This window comes from Schistosoma haematobium, chromosome 1 (genome assembly GCF_000699445.3).
Source record: "Schistosoma haematobium chromosome 1, whole genome shotgun sequence".
NCBI lineage: Eukaryota > Metazoa > Platyhelminthes > Trematoda > Strigeidida > Schistosomatidae > Schistosoma > Schistosoma haematobium.
The window spans coordinates 46190855-46210292 of record NC_067196.1 but is presented as its reverse complement, the minus strand read 5'-3'; the positions used below and the strand labels follow the sequence as shown (position 1 = coordinate 46210292).

The following is a 19438-nucleotide window of genomic DNA, read 5'->3' as shown; positions in this document are numbered from 1 at the left end:
TTTATTTTGAATAAAAAAGAATACTTTGCGTTAATTGATCATTGATTTTGATAGCATAGACTTGAACATGTCACCTAGAAATTGTTCAAATATAATATCTATACTTGTTAGCTCTATTTGATTTTTATTTTATATTATCCTTTAACTAGTCTAGTTGACTTAGATTCTTTTAATTTATAAAAATATTATTCTTTCTATGATTAACTTATTATTTTATAATAAATAATTAAATGTAAAATTGTTGATATTTTGCAGCAAGTTCACTGTTTAAGATATCTAAATAAAAGAATTTAAAGCTGTAAATTCATTTGTATTGATTGTTTGAATCCAATGGCTGTCTGGATACAATAAGTAAGTGAATAACGCGATGGTGCTTGAAGTAAATAGCACTGGATTGGAATCTGGAGTGAACATCAATTCTAGAATACAGGTACATCCAGCCGATGAATCCTAAATAAGACGAAGTGCATGTCGTCGATTCCACCACCAGCCATCACTCGTATCTGGTTAAAAAGCTGTAAATGTTAGATTTTGTTTACAACCCAAAATCCAGGGAATGAATTGTACAGTTAATTATATTCTTATCATGAGACCTGAAGGAACTGAGTTTTGTGTATGGATGAGGGCTGGGTGGGTAAACTATGAAAAGTTTCAAATAAAACGAAACATCTGTTCAGCTGATGCTCTTTAGCTTTTAGTGGGTCATTTTTTCCAACTAGTGATGCTAAATAATCCAAAGTAAATAATTCTCATAAATATCCGCATCCTATGGTATATATTTTAATTTAGTATGGGGAATTTTGGATAATGTGTACAGAATAGTGAATGGAATCAGGATGGTTTAATAGATAACTAGATAAATGTGTTTGATGTTTTATGTGAATTCCTAACTAATACCATTCTGATAAATAATTTTAATCATAAGCACTTCCCTAGAATAAAGATGTGTTCTGTAAACAAATCTTCCCTATTTAATTATTGACAAAATATGACATTTGTATACAGTATGTCAAAAATCGACATTAGGACATATAAATAATCTTTTGTCAATCTTGATCTATTTTTTTTATCTACTTCATCTTTTCTTGATTTTACAAATTATTATATTGTGAATTTCAAATACCTGATTGATTGTTTGTCTTTGGTCTTTTATTTTTATTTAACATGAACAAATAAGTGAATAATGCAATGAATATATTAAACAAACAAATGAATATTGAATAAACTTAAAACGAAATAATCACTGTTGTTGTTGTTGTTGAAGTACACATATTTATCGAATTCAATCATTGTGTTACACATATTAATGGTATAATCAATATAAATAATGTTTCAAATAGGTTGTTTCATAGAGGAATCTTTGTAGTTGAATTGAAATTATTAACTGCCAGATAACAAATCTTTGGGAATATTTCTTGTTTATCAATACTACTATTTAATCAGATAGTTAAATTGGAATGTCAGTTAAAAATATGTTTCAAAGAAAATTTAGTCCACTCAAGAAGACCAGGTTGCTTTTCTAGAAAAGAAAAGGATTCAAAGACCTTTAATATAAGTATAAATAATAATAAGAAACGATTGGAAGAAGTGAGGGAGAACATAGAAAGCTACATTAATTTACTGATAATGAGTTAGGTGAAAATGATTGAAAGGTACCTATCATTGATGAGATTACTGAAGAAGATAGCAACAAATTTCCACGATATTACTGGTTTAGAGAAGCTAAAAATACTATTACGCTGAATGATACTGAGTATCATAAAATTAATAACTGTTGCCTAGTTATCTGTCAGTATTTTACCTTAAGTTGTAACTATAATATGATCGTGTCAGTAAATTTCTAAATAGTGTATATTGATATCTAAAAAGAAAACTATGTATAGCAATGAACAGATTTATAGAGTGTTATTTCAGATCCCATTAAAAACACCTTCATTTAGATCAAGTATTACGAGTCCTTAATTTTTTATTTGAATACTCGAAAATTTAACCTACAGACACAAAATCAGTTATCCAATTCTAATCTACTCAATTTTCGTTTGAAATAAAAATATCTGAGGAAAAGTATTTTCTCTTTAAAATAGTAAACAATCCTTTAAACAAGAATGAAACATGAGAAAACCAAGTGTTTTTCTCAGTAAGTGTTTTCAATGATCCAACAACACATTTTTTATCCATATGGAATAAAACAGTTTTTACGCGTAACATACGAGCAATCTTGTCGTTTGACGAATATACAGGGTTGTATTCTGCATAAAACTTAGTCAACAGGCTTTGACGATAACAAGTATTCCGTTTTTACAGCGTGCATAATTTTGATATTTACTTATCAAAAAATTCAACTGAAACCCCGTTATAATTTTGTTACTTGAAATTTAATCATAGGAAACACAATTAATTATGAAAACTGAATAGCAAGTAACCAGATATTTTTTTGGAATTGAGTAGTTTTTATAAACTCAATTTGAAAGTAACTTTTATCACGAGATGACATTTGAAAATTGACTGCAAACTAAAGGGAAAATACTTTATTCTAGTTTGATGCTATTTATTCAGGGTATCCACAACTCTATAAGGAATCAAAACAAGAACGATCAGATCTCACTGAGAACATTATGTTATTGTGATGCTGCGTAAAATTTTAATGACATTCGTTCCAAATTTCAATCACTTTACAGTAAAATGTTCACTGTCATCGAATATTCACTATTTGAGTGGCAATTACATTGATCATACGAGTCATGAACTCTTACTAGAACTTTAAGAGTATTGTCCCGAAGTCAGTTACGAGTGAGTTGTAAATGATTATTTGCTTATATAGCTTGGTGATTATCAGCTCTGTTGTCGATTCATGAAAACAAAAGAAAATAGCATTTATTAAAGTGATGTCATTTAAGCAAAACGTACATATACACAAACATAAATATTACAGTAATACGTGATAATTAACAATAATAGTAGTATTAGTAGTGATATTAGGAGCAGTAATAGTGTTTCAGTTTTATTTCTTGGATAAGAATATTAAACGTATATTTATATACTCAAAAAAACGATAATCTCATCAATGGTTGGATACCCATGGAGTGGCGCTTAAACAAGAAAGAAATTATTGAGATATAGGGTAGAGAAATAAACGATTAATTTACATATATATGCGCGTATATATGCTTATGTATGTATATAAGTTTGTTTGTTTATATGTTAAGATAATCAATGTTGCGTAATCTATTGATTTATTGAATCTGATGTATATATATATTTATGACAGTATCGATGAAAGTAGTTTATAAGAATATGAATGTGTATAAAATGCAATAGACTATGTTTGTATAGATGAATATGTTTCACTGCATGTTCATGTGCGACTCCTCATTTGTCAGTAAACTAATAAATGATACCGATCATCGCTTACAGTATCAGCAGGTATACGATATTCCTTCTGAATAAATATTACTTGTTAAAATGTTTTTTTGTCACTGACTAATCAGCTTAGTTTGACTGCATTGATTTTATACCGCATTGTAAATTTTGAAGTAAAATTTTAGGTGTAAAAGGATGGTAAACAAACCGAAAGAGGGAAAAATTTTCTCAGTGATCCTAATTGAATAATAATAAAAACATTTAATTGCAGACGAGTAAAGGATAGAAGGGACAACGTATTATTTAAATTATTCCTCTTTGAATTATTCTGCTTGTTCTCAATCGTTCAGAAAATGATTGTGTAACAAACAGGTAAAGTTTAGTGACAGCATGTGCAATTTCTATATCACCTTTGGATATTGTCACATGAACGGATATTAGAATATTCATTGGGGCTGGTAATTTACGAAGTAGGCGAACTTCAACACTGCCAGTGTGTAAACGACTTGGTTGTAGCTATAATTATAACAAAAACAGAAAAAAATTGAACAGGAAAGAAACAGTCTCAATAAGTAGATGAATTCAGTTAATTTCAGTGAGACCACAAATAGTATTCATATACTATTTTATACTGTTTTATTCATATAAAACATCTAATCATAATAGACAAGATACAAAACAAGTCTTCCAATCCCCTTTCAGCATTGATATACAGTATTCTCTGGGAAACTGAAAAGACCACGATGAAGTCTTAGTAGTTAAGTATCCAGGAGATAAACTGCTGACAAGATAAATGCATGAAGAGATCAGGATATATATTTATCTTTATCCTTTTTCCAAAAAATAAAATTTTCCACATAAAATTCGACATCGATAACCTTAAGAATAGACATAAACTTCGTTTAGTTCAGCAATACATATCTAAAAAAACATTTATGATAAATATAAGAACTGCACTGGATTGGCTATTATTCTTTTGCTTTCTCATTATGGAATATATCATTTGAACTTCATTTATTGAATGAGCCTTTGTTTTAAGAATAATATCTCGAAACAGGATATGAGTGTATATTGGTCAAATCCAATTCTTTCTGATTAGAAACTAAAATTTGATGGAAAAACATTCTAAAATAAATGTATTCTTATTAATTATTTAAATAACTGACTTGGAAATATCTGAAACAATTACTGATCGTAACAAATGAGGAAACAGAAATGAGAGGCTTCATTTTCGATTTATGTGTCATAATATAGGTTCCTAGTATATCTTTAGCTCATTCTTTGGCTAACAGCCAACTAGTCTAATAATTTACAACTTTTGGCGTGTTGCCAAAATCATTTCGAATGTCAACATATAAGTCATTTGTAACTGACGATTAACATATAAAGCTTTTGATCTCGAAAAGACTTAAAAACTATGAATATATATGATTACTATGGATTAATGAGAAATTAACTATCATTAATTGATCATTTTTAGTAATCTTAGTGAACTGATGATTTAGTTTCATCTATGAGAGTTTGTCAGCTAACGATTTTAACATCAATATTTATATTGATCAATATACATATATTTATCTTTCGATCAATGACAGGAGAGATTGATTATAATTGAAAAATGTAAAACACTAGACACTAATATTCATAACTGATAGATTGTGTTGATGAGAGTTTATATTCACGTGTTCCATTGTATATATATATATATATATATATATATATAGTCTGAAATTGATTTTAGCATGTTTATAATATGAGCAACGCAAGCAAGCAAACAAACAAACATCTCACTACTTGAATTACTAATCATTGCCTTATCTAATACTTCTGTGTCTACCGATTCTTCCAAATTATTTTTAATTACACTAAAATGTTCGATGATTGTGGTGCCTGGTTTAAGCTCAAGAAATGGGTTGAATTAATGGATCAAATTTAGCCTAGGCTTCGAAGCGAAATGGTGTTGAATGGTGTTTGAGGTAGATTCATTCTTTGTTTATGAATAAATTTTGAGCCTTAAAATTACTTTACAGGAATCTGTTTATCCTTCTCAAATCATATTTTCGATGAGTAACCTTGTTTATTACAACTGGCACTGGTATTGTTTCTAGTACACTGACATTTGTATGGATAGTTTCATTTTCTTGTACTGATGTGATGTGGGAAATTGAACTGATACACATATGTGCCAGGTTCTACGTTTCTTATGGCCGACAGACTGATCAATTTAAAAATGGACATGAACGATGTTAAGTGGCTGGAGTTAGATGGTAGAAAATTCTGGATCCAGGTTTTGTGGTACTTGGTACTCGTTATCAAGGTGTACCTGCAGTCTTGAGTGGGTTGCACTCCTAATGGTTTTCAAACCCACGTTATACAGATTCCCACTTTGTGACATTAACAGTGCTGATAATGATTGACCAACTTGAAACTTAGGTCTAGAGTTTCCTGTTGATAGCTTTTAATCGCTAAACATTTTAGCAAATATACGTGGTGTCGCTTCATTGTAACTAATGTTCACATTGTAATTGGCCTATAAAATTCAGCGAACACTAAAGGATTAGATAAATATTACATAATACTTAATAATCAGCTAATTGTAAAGATAAACAATATTTAAGGATATATCAATAAGATTTTTCCTAATGGTATGTACTTCCATTTGTGCAAAAGAAATTCCATTTACTTTGCAATAGCGCCTTGGATACGGTACTAAAGAAATAGTCATCGCATCTAAGTTAAGACTAATAACTGTTAGTTTTTCATGTTTGACATTGGTTTGGAGTTACTGAAATGATTTCAAACTTAAGACAGTTAATCTTACACTATCTATTGATATAATTCTAAAGGCTTTTGTTACTGCCCATGTACCACTTCCCACCTGTACAAAATAACCTGGACAAATATTATACTAAGTGTGTACAGAACTTATTTTATTAAGTTACTCTAATGAAAGGTGACTTATGATGTTAATTTATTATATAGGGTTTTCGTAGAATGATATAACAGTTAAGCAAACACACAAACATTCTTGTAGATGGTTTGTTGCATTTGCTTCAGTGTAAATATATGAAGTGAACAATGCGTAAGTAAAACACCTGTTACTGAAACTATTGAACGACAACTTAAAAATTGGATATCTATGGAAGTCTACACTTTTAAAAAAATATATTGATTTATTATTTACTATTGAACGACAAAACAGCTGATGTAGTGTTGGACGGGACTTAACTAGAAGGAAGACCTTGACATGGATTTTTATATGGCTTACTTACTTACGCCTGTTACCCCCAATGGAGCATAGGCCGCCGACCAGCATTCTCCAACCCACTCTGTCCTGGGCCTTCCTTCCCAGTTCAATCCAATTCTTGTTCATTTCTCTCATGTCTATTTCCATTTCCCGGAGTAATGTGTTCTTTGGTCTTCCTCTTCTTCTTTGGCCTTCAGGATTCCATGTAAGGGCTTGTCTTGTGGCGCAGTTGGGTGCTTTTCTCAATGTGTATCCTATCCACTTCCAGCGCTTCTTCTTCCTGATTTCTTCCTCTGCTGGGATCTGGTTTGTTCTTTCCCACAGTAGGTTGTTGATAATAGTGTCTGGCCAACGGATCCGAAGTATTTTGCGCAGACAACTGTTAATAAACACCTGTATTTTCTGGATGATGGCTTTCGTAGTTCTCCAAGTTTCTGCCCCATACAGTAGAACTGTCTTGACATTTGTATTGAAAATGCTGACCTTTGTGTTGGTTGACAGTTGCTTTGAGTTCCAGATGTTCCTCAGTTGTAAATATGCTGCTCGTGCTTCGCCGATCCGCGTCTTCACATCTGCATCAGATGCACCCTGTTCATCAATGATGCTGCCCAAATATGTAAAGGTTTTTACATCTTCCAAATCGTCTCCATCAATTGTGATTGGATTGGTGCATTCTGTGTTGTATCGGAGAATCTTGCTTTTCCCTTTGTGTATATTGAGACCTACTGCTGCTGAGACTGCTGCTACACTGGTCGTCTTTTACTTCACTTGTTGTTGTGTGTGCGATAGAAGGGCCAGATCATCTGCGAAGTCTAGATCGTCTAGCTGCATCCTAGCTGTCCAATTTTTATATGCCTATAGGCTATTTATTCATAAACAGTTATCATTCGACAACATAATTTTGTTTCAGTTGACTGAATTACTAAATATTTATTCATTTACCGTTTAATTAGTTATATAATAAAGTATTTATCCCCTCTTCTAACTAAGAGTACTGAAATAAGTTTGTTTTTTTAATTATTATTCTAAGAAAAGTGTTATATTTACACGTGATGTATTTTATATTTTTAATTCTCTAAACGTCCTGACTTTTATTATTTGTGTTTCCTGTTTTTTTCCTTTCTCATTGTCTTATATTTTCTCTCTCAACTTGATCTACGTTTTTGCTTTCATCAAATTATATTCAGTTAGATGTGATATTAAATGAAAACTTTTAAGTAGTGTTTTTACAAAAACATAAATATCATGAATCCGACTGTATATACATTCATGCGTCCACGGCTTTGAGATGCACTAAAGTAAGCGAAGGTCAAAAGCAAATGATTCTCACCCTTTAAATGACCTTTGCATTCACTAGCTCTTTAGGAGGCGTCAACTTATTTTACGTTAAAAAACCACTTTTAAACAACAATTTGAAATATATTAATATGCCACATAAACAAAATGATTAATGAACTAAATTTCCTATAAATTATAGTACAAAAACGTTGAATCATTCAAATCCAGATTGAGGTGAATTTGCACTGAAGATATTAAATGGTAATTTACTATTATTAAGAATGAACAACCATTACAATAAACGACCATGGGATCAGGACTCATAGCTCTGTGCGATTTATAATTGTATGTGTAGTTGTTGATCTAAGGAACTAAACTAAGGAATTTTCAAATAGTATAAACTTCAAAGTATAGAAAGTTAAATATTCAATAATTTTGAGTGAAAATTATTTCCAGATCATCTGGAATTCTTAATTATTCTCACCTATCAAATTGAAGAAACAACGTTTTCCAGTCCCTTTATTTTCATGAGTCATCTAATTATACCTAAACCTGATGACCTATTATTATTTTAATGTTGTTAAAAAGTGAACGAATTTAGACTTAAAAGCACATAATATTTCACTGATCATTGAAGATTACTGGCTATCCGTTGGCTCCTACTTGAAAAACGCATTTAAGTTATGGTTCAAAAAATGCTTATAGAATTTTATCCATAGTGAAAATTTCAATATAGATATTTATAAGTTTTCAATCACCTCATAAGTGATCTATATTGTTACTGGAACTCCCCTGTTCTCATGAATATTGATTAATACTACAATTTTCGCTTACATGTGCATCACAATTAAAATCATAGATAGTTTCTCACTGTAGTTGTTTAATATGAACTATGTTTATTATGTAGTAGATCCAAATCGAAGTTTTTTACTGTAGTGCATATACATATGCATAAATTCAAACATCCGCTCACATTGATTTTCTTGAGCTAAAACTTGCATAGGAAGACATTTAGATTAAAAAACTACAATAATGAATTGTATACTAACTTCATGCCAGGTCAAATAAAAAAAACGTGATATATATTCTACACATTTATATCTAAGACATTTAAATAATTTTGATAGTGGTGTATATTAACACAGACACAGCTTTAATGTTTAGTCAGTTTCTGTCATCGATATGATGATGGGATTATTAGACAAGTAGATAAACGGAGGTAGTTTGAAACCATTGAAATACATATTTTAACTATTATGAATTCAAAACATAAAAACGAACATAAATATATTTAAAATTCGAGATATTGTAAATATAGCATGCAAATAAAGACTAATATATGTAAAAAAATCTAGTACTTGTATAAGAAAATATGCACAAAGAATTATTTTTCACTCGTCATCATGAGTCATTACTAGCCAATATCTGTTTTTGCACAGATAAAAGATCTTTAATGAAGAAGTGACATAAGAGATAACAAAAATGTATTACGATTATTAGGTAGTTTCAACGATGACATTATTCATTACAATAAGTTTGTATAATATGAGTAATTTTCCATAATGGGTAACAAAAGGCTGATATAAATACCTGATTAATATGAACTTTAGTTGTAAATATTCAAAAAATTGTATTGAGACAGGTTTTTATGACGAAAAGTAATTGCCATTTACCGTTAACCTCAACAGCTTCAAGCTAATTCATAAAACATATATATTAGTTAGGTAGTTACAGAACATGGGTTCTTTTTTATTATCTTTTCTTCTTTGCTTAAGTCTTCGAGTATTTAGTATGGTACAGGACGTGTCTTAAAAATGATCACCTGTAAATAATGTAGGTAGTGAACATTGCCATTTAATTAAAACAGAACTCAATTGAAAAAAATTGAAAACAATTAACAGCAGTCAGTTATCGGCTTATTATTGCTGAAATTACAAATAATTTCATCTATGTACGTGTTTATTATGACTGACTTTAATATCTTACATTTTAATGTGTTACTTGTTTAATAAGTTTAAGTTTATAAACTTGACTTTTAGCCACATTATTCAAGTGAAAGACATTGATACTATCAAACTGACTATGTCTAAGTAGGTGGAGTGGGATTAGAACCTCTTATTTACTGTTTGAGTGGTTTAATTAGTAACCTACCGTTCTTATGTTGAAGACAGAAGATGATGTTTGATAGATAAGTTTAATAAGGTGTCCTGTGCTTTAGCAGTATAAAAGAATTTAAAGTACGCTGTTTTATCGTATATATTCTATTTATTCAGTTACTTCTTCCCACTGGTGAACATTACACATTTAAATGAGTATGCTTTTTCTGCACTTAATTTCTGTTATACATTAACTCAACCGTATCAAATTATTTTTCAGTAAATGATTTTGTGATTTAATTATTTTAATTGTAAACCTAAATACTACCACTCAATATATTAGTATCATTTATTAATTGATGAGAATAATAAATTCTATTCATTTAGTTCTATTCTGTTGGTCATTATTGATCTAAATACAACTTTCAGATAAATCGGTCCAATATTTTTCGTCCTTTCCAAAAACGGACTATGCAACTATTATTTGTTTTATTTTATTGATAGTGATTCTGTTATATTTAAACGGATTAAGTTAAACGCTTTAATCATTTGTTACTAACTGATGTGTTTATGGTATTGTTAAATCGTATAATTACACTAATTTCATAATGAGGTTACTTATTACTTATTGTTAGAAATAAACTTAAGCCAAGTGTTTGTTATAAGATAACCTAGAATTATGACTTCAAGTGTGGATTAATATATTGATCTTTAGGCTTGACGATTTTTTGTTTGATTCATTGTGGAATATGAGATGCTAAGTTTCAGAGAGTTTCATATAAGTGAATAATATTTATCCAGTGAATTTTTGTCCAGTATTTATTGATAAGTTGGTAATTTTCAACAACTGGTTATGCAGCCAAGTTTCATTTAAAATCTAAATATTATTACCATTAGGTTTACTTCAATTTTTCTTCGATTTTAAGTTTTCTTTTGAATGGTTAATAAAATATACATTTTTCTAGATCATAACGTCAACTAGAAATGACAGTTCAGAAAACATGAAATATTCACTGACAAGTAAGGAATATTATATTATGTACTTTTTAGTGCTAAGAGAATTAGAATGACTGTTTTTCTTAGTTCCACACTGCCGAGAATTGGATTATGTGTTCGTTGTTTTGTGGTAAAAGGCTTTGAGTTTCTTATGAAGTTTACAACTGTATGAGGTTAAGAATGTGTTACAATAATGACGATCAGTAACTATGGGACATATTTAATTCTTCCAGAATTTCCCATTAACTACGTTTTATTATCCAAAGCTTATTAAATTATTTAGACAATCGATTCACGTATAATGGGCCATCTTTGGCGCCTTCGTGATGTTAGTCTGGTTGTAAAAGGTCGGATCTACAACGCGTCGGTGAGAGCAGTTTTGCTCTATGCTTGTGAGACCTGGCCTCTCCGAGTTGAGGACGTTAGACGACTCTCTGTGTTTGATCATCGCTGTCTCCGAAGGATTGCTGACATCCAGTGGCGACACCATGTTAGTAATGCAGAGGTTCGACATCGTGTGTTCGGGCTCAGAAATGATAATGCAATTGGTGTCACCATCTTGAAACACCGACTTCGCTGGCTTGGACATGTTCTACGAATGTCGTCCCAGAGAATTCCACGCCGTGCATTATTTGCCGACTCTGGGACTGGTTGGAAGAAGCGGAGAGGTGATCAGTGCATGACATGGTGTCGTGGCATGAAAGAAAGCTGCAAAGGACCGGCTTCTGTTGGTCCTTCACGACTCCCTGGTTGGGGTCCGAGAGATGGTGCTACACAGTGGCTAGAGACGTTATCAGATATGGCTCAGAATAGAAGCCAGTGGTGATTCTGCTGTAACCTTCTTTTACTTTCTTCATAAAAAATGGTTGTATCTTCATCAACTGAAAGAATTCTTCTGGTTATACATTTCTGTTTCCCCCATTATTATTATTATTACATTACCATACACTAATCTGTGGTGGTTCTTCTTTTTTTTTCTTTTACGCACCTTACCTTCTTTTTTTTCTCTTCCCAGTCCCATTGTTTTGTGTGGCGCATAAATATTTGGCGCACTCTTGTACCAATATTTATGTGTTCAAGTAAAATAATAATAATAAATTACATTAATGTGCTTACTTGACGATTTTAATTACAAACTGATGTCATTAGAGAAATCACTAAAAACGAAAAAAATTGTTGCTTTTGGCAATATTTACCAACGACCAGCCGATTTCGAAGCCAACATTCTAAATCCAAATTAATGAACCCTAATACAGTGGTCAACGTTATTTTATATAAAGTAATCTATGAAAACCTTCTTAGTGATTCCTAAGTTGATTTTGTAGTTCTTGATTCCTGGTTAAAACTTTAGGAAATTCAACTTGATGTTAATTATCTATGACTATATGCTTGTTGTTAGCTAAAGTGTTTTGATGAAAAGTTTATACAATCCACAGCTCTATGAAGTGCAGTAAATAATTAACATGACTATCGTATTGTCAACTTAAAACTATTACACTCAGACACTGTGAAAAAATGCCAACTTCTTAAGGTGCGTTTACATTATATTTTACACTAAAAACAGACATGTTTTTAGTTTGTTTATTTATTGTATAAATTGCTAACAGAGATGAAAAAAGTAGAACGAGGTTGTATTTGTAATAATCTTAAATATCTAAACTTAAAATGTTTTTCTAACTATTTCAACATTTCCGTTCAAAACTTGACAAATATTCAAATAGAGAAGTAAAATTTGTTGAATGTCCTTACAACAGAGAATATAACGAGATAGTATACACTGAGACATTATAGTATGATATGAATAGTTTAGAGGTTTTATGACGTAATATATCTGTTTATTCATTCATATGAAAAGCTGCAGTATAACCATTAATTTATTAATCAATTAAGCTATAACCTTTGAGCAGATTATTTAGTCTGAACTATAGTTTATATCACAAACTAATATCAATTATAAAATCAATGAAAATAATCTAATACTAAATATCTGTTTTGTCCTAAATAAAAATTTCTCTACAGTGTATACTCATGACTATGCACGAGATTTTTATACAACCTTTTGAAGATGCACAGTATTTTCATACCATTAAGTCGACATACATACCTTAAGTTAATTTGTATAATCTTAATCTGCATTAATAACTTCCTTCCTGAAATTTTTAAAATTTATCGGCCACGAGTATGATAGAATTATTGAATGAACGTTGTGGTTGGACATTGTTCAAAATGATCTTCAAAGTGAATAACCGTATCACATGTTCAAATAAAAATGCATTCATATTACATTTGATAAAGCTTAATATAAAATATTACAATTTTCACTATTGGCTATAATGAATTATTAGTTCATTTAAGCCTTCTCAAATTATTTATACGAATTTTAAACATTTTTCCTAATAAACTTAACAAGTAATTATTTCAATGGTTAAGATCATGAGTCAGTTGAAGCTAGGCCACCATGGAAAACCTGGAAGCACTGGACGGCCGTTTTGTCTTATTGTGGGACTCCTCAGCAGTGCGCATCCACGACCTCGCCCCCTGCGAAACTCGAACCCAGGACCTACTGGTTTCGCGCGCGAGCACTTAATCACTGGACCACTGAGCCGGCATCCAACGGTGTTAATGTCCTGGGTTCGAATCTCTCAGGGGGTGAGGTCGTGGATGCGCACTGCTGAGGAGTCCCACAATAGGACGAAACGGCCGTCCAGTGCTTCCAGGTTTTCCATGGTGGTCTAGCTTCAACTGACTCATGATCTTAACCATTAAAATTACTATAATGTCCACAAAACCCATCTGATATTAAGTAATTGTTTATTTACATAATATGAACCTTTCCTCCTTAACCATTAAGAAACTGTTACTAAGTAGAGATTAGAAAGTTTTATAAATTATATTAAAACTAGTCTGTTAACTGAATATTTATTATGCAGAAAGTAAAAATCAATATTGAAAGCAATCTTAGCTCAATGTATCTCTAAGATATTCATATAAGTATTTCAAACATTTAACTGATACAAGGGTTTTAATCCATAAAATAATTAAAGGTGAAGATAACTATAACTAATAAGTCATAAATTATTAGTGAGAAGAGTTAATCGGAATGGAAGTATCTTATTTAAAGTTGAACTTGTGTTCTGTTACTTCTGTTAACTCAAGTATTACCAATCGCTTTAAATTTCTCAACTATTCATACTATCATCATAATATTGAATTTAACACTAAGGACCAACTAATAAAGGGAAAATCAATACGATCTGGTTGTGTCATTGAGATTAGTGTAGCTTTCCTATTAATTCTGCAGTAAAATGAAATCTGCACGCGTAACTTTAAACACATCTGACAAGTGAGCCATGATGGTTAACATACATCTATAAAAGATTGTAATGATGTCATGTCTCAAGTCTCTAGATTTAATTGATTTACCTCATTAAAGTGATCAAGTCATATAAGTATTTTCTTCTTATTCCAGGACTAATTTTTTATTGCCTGTGACTATGACTTAGTTTTGTTCATTAGGAACTAGTAACACAACTCATGTTATGCGTTTTTTCAATAACCAATATTAGGTCTAAAAATATATAGAAATACAGTACAGTGGAGGTTTTGTCTTTGCTTCATAAGATTGTATGAAAATAATGCATTGTATATTTTCCACTACACATTAGAAACAGTAAGATCCATCTAAGCAATTGAAAAGATGTAATTTAATTAAACATACAAAACGCAACATAGTTCAACATTCTATAAAGCAGTATTCTTACTTTTAGACTGATGTTCGCTATTTGATAATATTCACTTAGTTGTAAGTATATTCAGTTAGTGAGTTTCAGACACAAAGAAACATCGATGATGTTGAAGATTTTTGGGGGAATATTATAAATCGTTTGGAGTTGGAAGTATACGTCATTCATTTTTATTTAGTAATCCAATAGTTTAATACTTCAAATAAACCCCAGTCAAGTGATCTTGGATATCAATTTACGTTGATAACTAACTCCAAGAGGAAAACACTTGGACTGACTCTTTATAATTTTGGCATATTTATTGAAAATACATTATCATTATTATTATTATTATCATAATTGTCATTATCAGCCTATTTATTTTGCTCTTTTTTCTCCAAATATATAACACTACATAAAAGTGTTCCACTAGCAAAAATAATTTAATGAAAAGAAATCAGATCAACGCTTTTTGTCAGTGAATACGTATTCGTCTATCAAAAACAAACATCGACAGTATGTACTGACAGGCTATTTTTGTGAATTGTGCTTAATATTTTGAGGTTAGGATAGTGACCTTAAATGAATTACCATTGAAAGATGTTTTTGTTCGAAACTTTAACGTGGGGCATCAGTGAGCAAAAGGTGAAAACTTGTTTTCCTTCTGTACATGGATGCATTGAAATAAGTCCAATCCGACCCACAAAACTGAAACATTTTCAGCCTACTTTGTCACTGACATATACATCAAATTAGATATTATGATTTTCGCCACTTTGCTTTAGAAAGGACTAAGTAAACCAATGTAATTCAAAATCAAATCCGTTTTCCTTCAGTTTTTAGCTCTAGTCTTATTCTGTTTCGATGACTGGCATACGGTAATGAGTTCGATTCGTTAATAAATCACCTGGTGTCTATTCGTTCTATTTTAAATAAAAATTATATTGATTAATTATAATTTCTTCATCAAATATTTTATAAATAACTGTTAGCTTTAATTTCCTCATGTATATAAACTTAGTTGGCGGTAGTTTTTTGGGGCTTGTTCAGTAAGAATTAATAGGATCGATTCCATCAACAAACTATCGCACCGATTACCTCGAACATTCGACGATTTTTTTTAAACTGTATTGTGCTATCATGGAATCACCATTATAATCTATTTGATATTTAATTTTCACCGTAGATACCATGTCACATTCTCCAAGACTAAGTCAAATATATTACAATTTCATTTAAATCTGTTGGAACATTAGGAAGAAAACATAATGTGCTATCGTAAAACGGGATTAAATTTCTGAAGAAGAATCAGTTTACTCAAGGTTTCAAGTGAGATTCTGACTTCTCCTTATCGACTATGTAAAACTAAACAAAATGATGTGAAGTAGATTGCATTCGTAAGTTATTTGGTTAGCACCTAAAACTTAGTAATATATATCATTAGTCACTTAAAAGTTAGAGATTTGTGAAAATAATTCAAGGATTGTTTAGGCGAACAAATTTGAAAATAGTTTACCTTTGGAAATTCAGATCCACATCTATGTGTAAGATCACTGTTGTTTAATTAGTGTTATTATAGGGAAGCGCTGATCCATTTTATTTTCTACATGTCTTCATAACTTTTTTACTGAAAATGCTTTTTTATGTTCTGGTAAATTGTTTTTATGTATAAATATTAGGGTGAAAAAGTTTTAATAATGGTGTTTGTTCACAAAAACCAAGCTAGACAACTTCAATGTTATGTTAGCAGTATCTAAAAGGTACAACAGTAGCAGGTTACTGTATTTCCTAATTTGGTTAAATAATCTGTTTCATGTCAATAGTTTTAATGAACTAAACTTCATTAGGACAAATCGAAAACTATACCAGTCGTCTATGTATGTATGTTGCATAAATCTCTATCAAGATTTAGAACTTAATGATAAACTAATGATTATTTTGTTAATTATAAATTTAATTTATTCTATACTTTCAGTGGATTTTGTGCAAATTTTATTCTCATTTAAATTTCTCTACTCATATTAATGAAGAAATACTTTATCATTCAAACAAGGAAAAACTAACCTTCTCAAGTTTATCTAAAAAATCAGATTTTTTTTAAAGAAAAATAATAGTGAATTCAACACAGTAGTTAATTAACTAATTAGTTTTTGATGAGATATAGGTATATTACTTTTATGTATATTAACTAGTACATGTTCATTGTATCTCCAACACAGATACATACGAACATCAGTACGTATACACTCAGAGATAAATCAAACATTTTATATTATTGAATGAATGACTTAAGAATGTACAATTAAAATACACTTCGAAATAAATTCACATGCAATTGTTTAACAGTGTACTAAACATAAGATTGAATATGCTTGCAAATCTACGTCACGAATTGAAATTTATTACACAACCATTAAGAACGAAGAACTGCTGTAGTGAGTGAGAACACAAGTGGGGATTATCGAATGTATGTGAACAGAAAATCTAAAAACCCTACAGTAAATACTTCATTTGCAAAATGTCAATCAATCGTTTCAGACTTCACTGTTCCTTCATTTCCACAGCAATCGTCCTCTGTTCTCGTTCTGTTTTCTTTGATTTTCTTAACCTTCTGCCTCCAGGCATTTAACTTTCGGTTGATGACACATACCACTAATATATATCGACGGTAGCACACACCACACTACTAGTGTAGGATTCCTTAGGAGTGCGCATCGACTACACAATTGAGGATCGATTCCAGTACCTTCAAGTCATGTACTGAGCTTATAATCTTGAGATGTGGGACTATAAAATCCAACAAAATCCTCAAAACTCTCTATGATGAAAATGAAATAATCTATGTTGGGTTTCATAAAAACTAAGAACCCGTCTAAGTCAACCAACCATTGATAACCTGAGAGCATTGGACGTCCGTAAGATTTGTAAACCACTGCATACTTGTCTAGTAGTCTACAGGTCTAGTGACTGAGAGTCACCGATTCGACTTCCAGTGACGGGGTTGTGGATGTGCACTGTTGAGAAGTTTTATACTTGGATCAGTCAGCTGTAAAGTACCTCAAAAATTTTATTGGTTGTCTAGCTTAAATCGTTTCATGTGTACAAAGAAATTCAACATTCTACAACTGATGTTTATAATCTTAGTTTAGATAGAGGTCGAAGAGGATACTTAAAACAGACTAAGATATCTTGAAATTGTTTATTTTTTACCAAATTATTTTCATACGAACAATTGATATTAGTTTGATGGATTTTTTAATGCATTTGTAAGTAAGCAAAACATGCTTTAGTCGAGGTAGAGGTTTGTGAACATTATGAAATGTAGGGTTGGTTTTTTGAACACGAACACATATATAAACTAGAGAGCCACTCAAAACAATCGAGCTTAAACGGTCTTTCAATTCTAGTTTAACAGACTATTTACATATGTACAATATATTATAATCACTAGTGACTAGACTTAAAACGGATTGCTGATGTATTAGTGTGGAGACGTAACCTGTAGTTTCAAATGAATTGCAAATCACTCATCAACAATATCACTGGATGATTGTCGATCAAAATAGCAAATTCGATTAACTTAAAGGGATAGATCACTGAACTCATTCTCACTGACTCAAGTGTATTGTATTTCAAAGATGATTTTAACCTTCTGAGTTCATCTATATGCTGGGTGGCAGATTCACATGGTTGCAAGGACCTAAATAGTTTCTTGGTATCCCTTTTTTCCATCGTTCTGCAGCTGATATCAGAAGCAGAGACAAAGAAATAGCGCTGAATTATAGAGAGGAAGATCCTTTACAATCATAATGTCTCACTAACATAAGGGGATTTACTTTAAGTGAAACATAATAGGTCGTAATAGAATTTGTTTGTTTGGGGATATCAAGCAACATATTTAAACGACTAGGCTTTTTATTGATTTATAACATCAAATCAAGCATAGACATGACTTGATAAAGACTCAGAAGTGGAAGAACTGTTTGAGAAGACTGGTTCATTAGTAATTCCTTAAATTTGTTTATCAGGTCTTCGGTATATATTACAGAATATCATATACAGAACATTTCCAGCACTTCATATTAGAGATATGAATCCATCATAATTCTTTTAGATTTCCCTATATCAGTTTTTTTCCTAATTGGTTAAGACGTTCCAAGATCATTTACTACTCGCCTAAAGATCGTCCGTAAGTTATAGTCTTGTTGAAGTTTTCGTTCTTATGTTCAGAAAGCTTTACGTTAATCTACATCAACATTTGCCAGAATTTGAAAGAATATTTTGACGGAGATTAGGCTATTATTTTATACAAGTTATATAAAAATTATATTTAAATAATCTCACTGACTGAAGTTTTAATAATTCCAGCGTTCCCATCGGTTTGCCTGAAGAAACGTTGGAATTACTTGAATTTCAATTTTCGAGATTATTCAAATGCGATTAAACCACTGTATTTTATCTTACTTTGAATCAATAAATTCCTCATCTACGAACCCATTTTGATACGTTTTGACTAAAACATATGATAGTAAGATATGATGATAATACATCAAGCTATCAGCGGGAAATAATGAATACTAAAATGTAATTTCATTTACGATGTAAAGTTATTAAATATGGATCTAACTACAAAAGATTGACTTTCGATTGGTTTTTTTCAACTTTCCTCTTTTGCTATTTTGAATGTGATTTCAGATCAGCTTTTCGTTCTGCGGAGGAATGAAGTGATCCTCTGGCAT

At 30.9% G+C, this 19438-nt stretch overlaps 2 protein-coding genes across 2 annotated transcripts in view; one reads left to right on the top strand and one right to left on the bottom strand.

Annotated features, from left to right (window-relative positions):
* Nucleotides 1-224: 224 nt before the first annotated feature.
* The window catches only part of FBLN2 (Fibulin 1), a 110935-nt gene continuing 91721 nt past the window's right edge, over nucleotides 225-19438 (bottom strand). The window contains exon 21 of the mRNA XM_051208846.1: nucleotides 225-3876. Coding sequence (XP_051074246.1) covers nucleotides 3664-3876 — 213 coding nt within the window. The 3' untranslated portion in view covers nucleotides 225-3663. The remainder of the gene's footprint in view (nucleotides 3877-19438) is intronic.
* MS3_00001397 (uncharacterized protein) lies at nucleotides 5054-10309 on the top strand. The gene is made up of 2 exons (XM_051208847.1): nucleotides 5054-5336; nucleotides 5372-10309. Exon 2 carries the CDS (start codon nucleotides 6651-6653, stop codon nucleotides 7554-7556), a length of 906 nt encoding a protein of 301 aa, XP_051074247.1. The 5' UTR covers nucleotides 5054-5336; nucleotides 5372-6650; the 3' UTR covers nucleotides 7557-10309.

Excerpts from the sequence above, each read along its gene's own strand:
- MS3_00001397 (XM_051208847.1), top strand. The coding sequence starts at position 6,651 with ATGGAGCATAGGCCGCCGACCAGCATTCTCCAACCCACTCTGTCCTGG.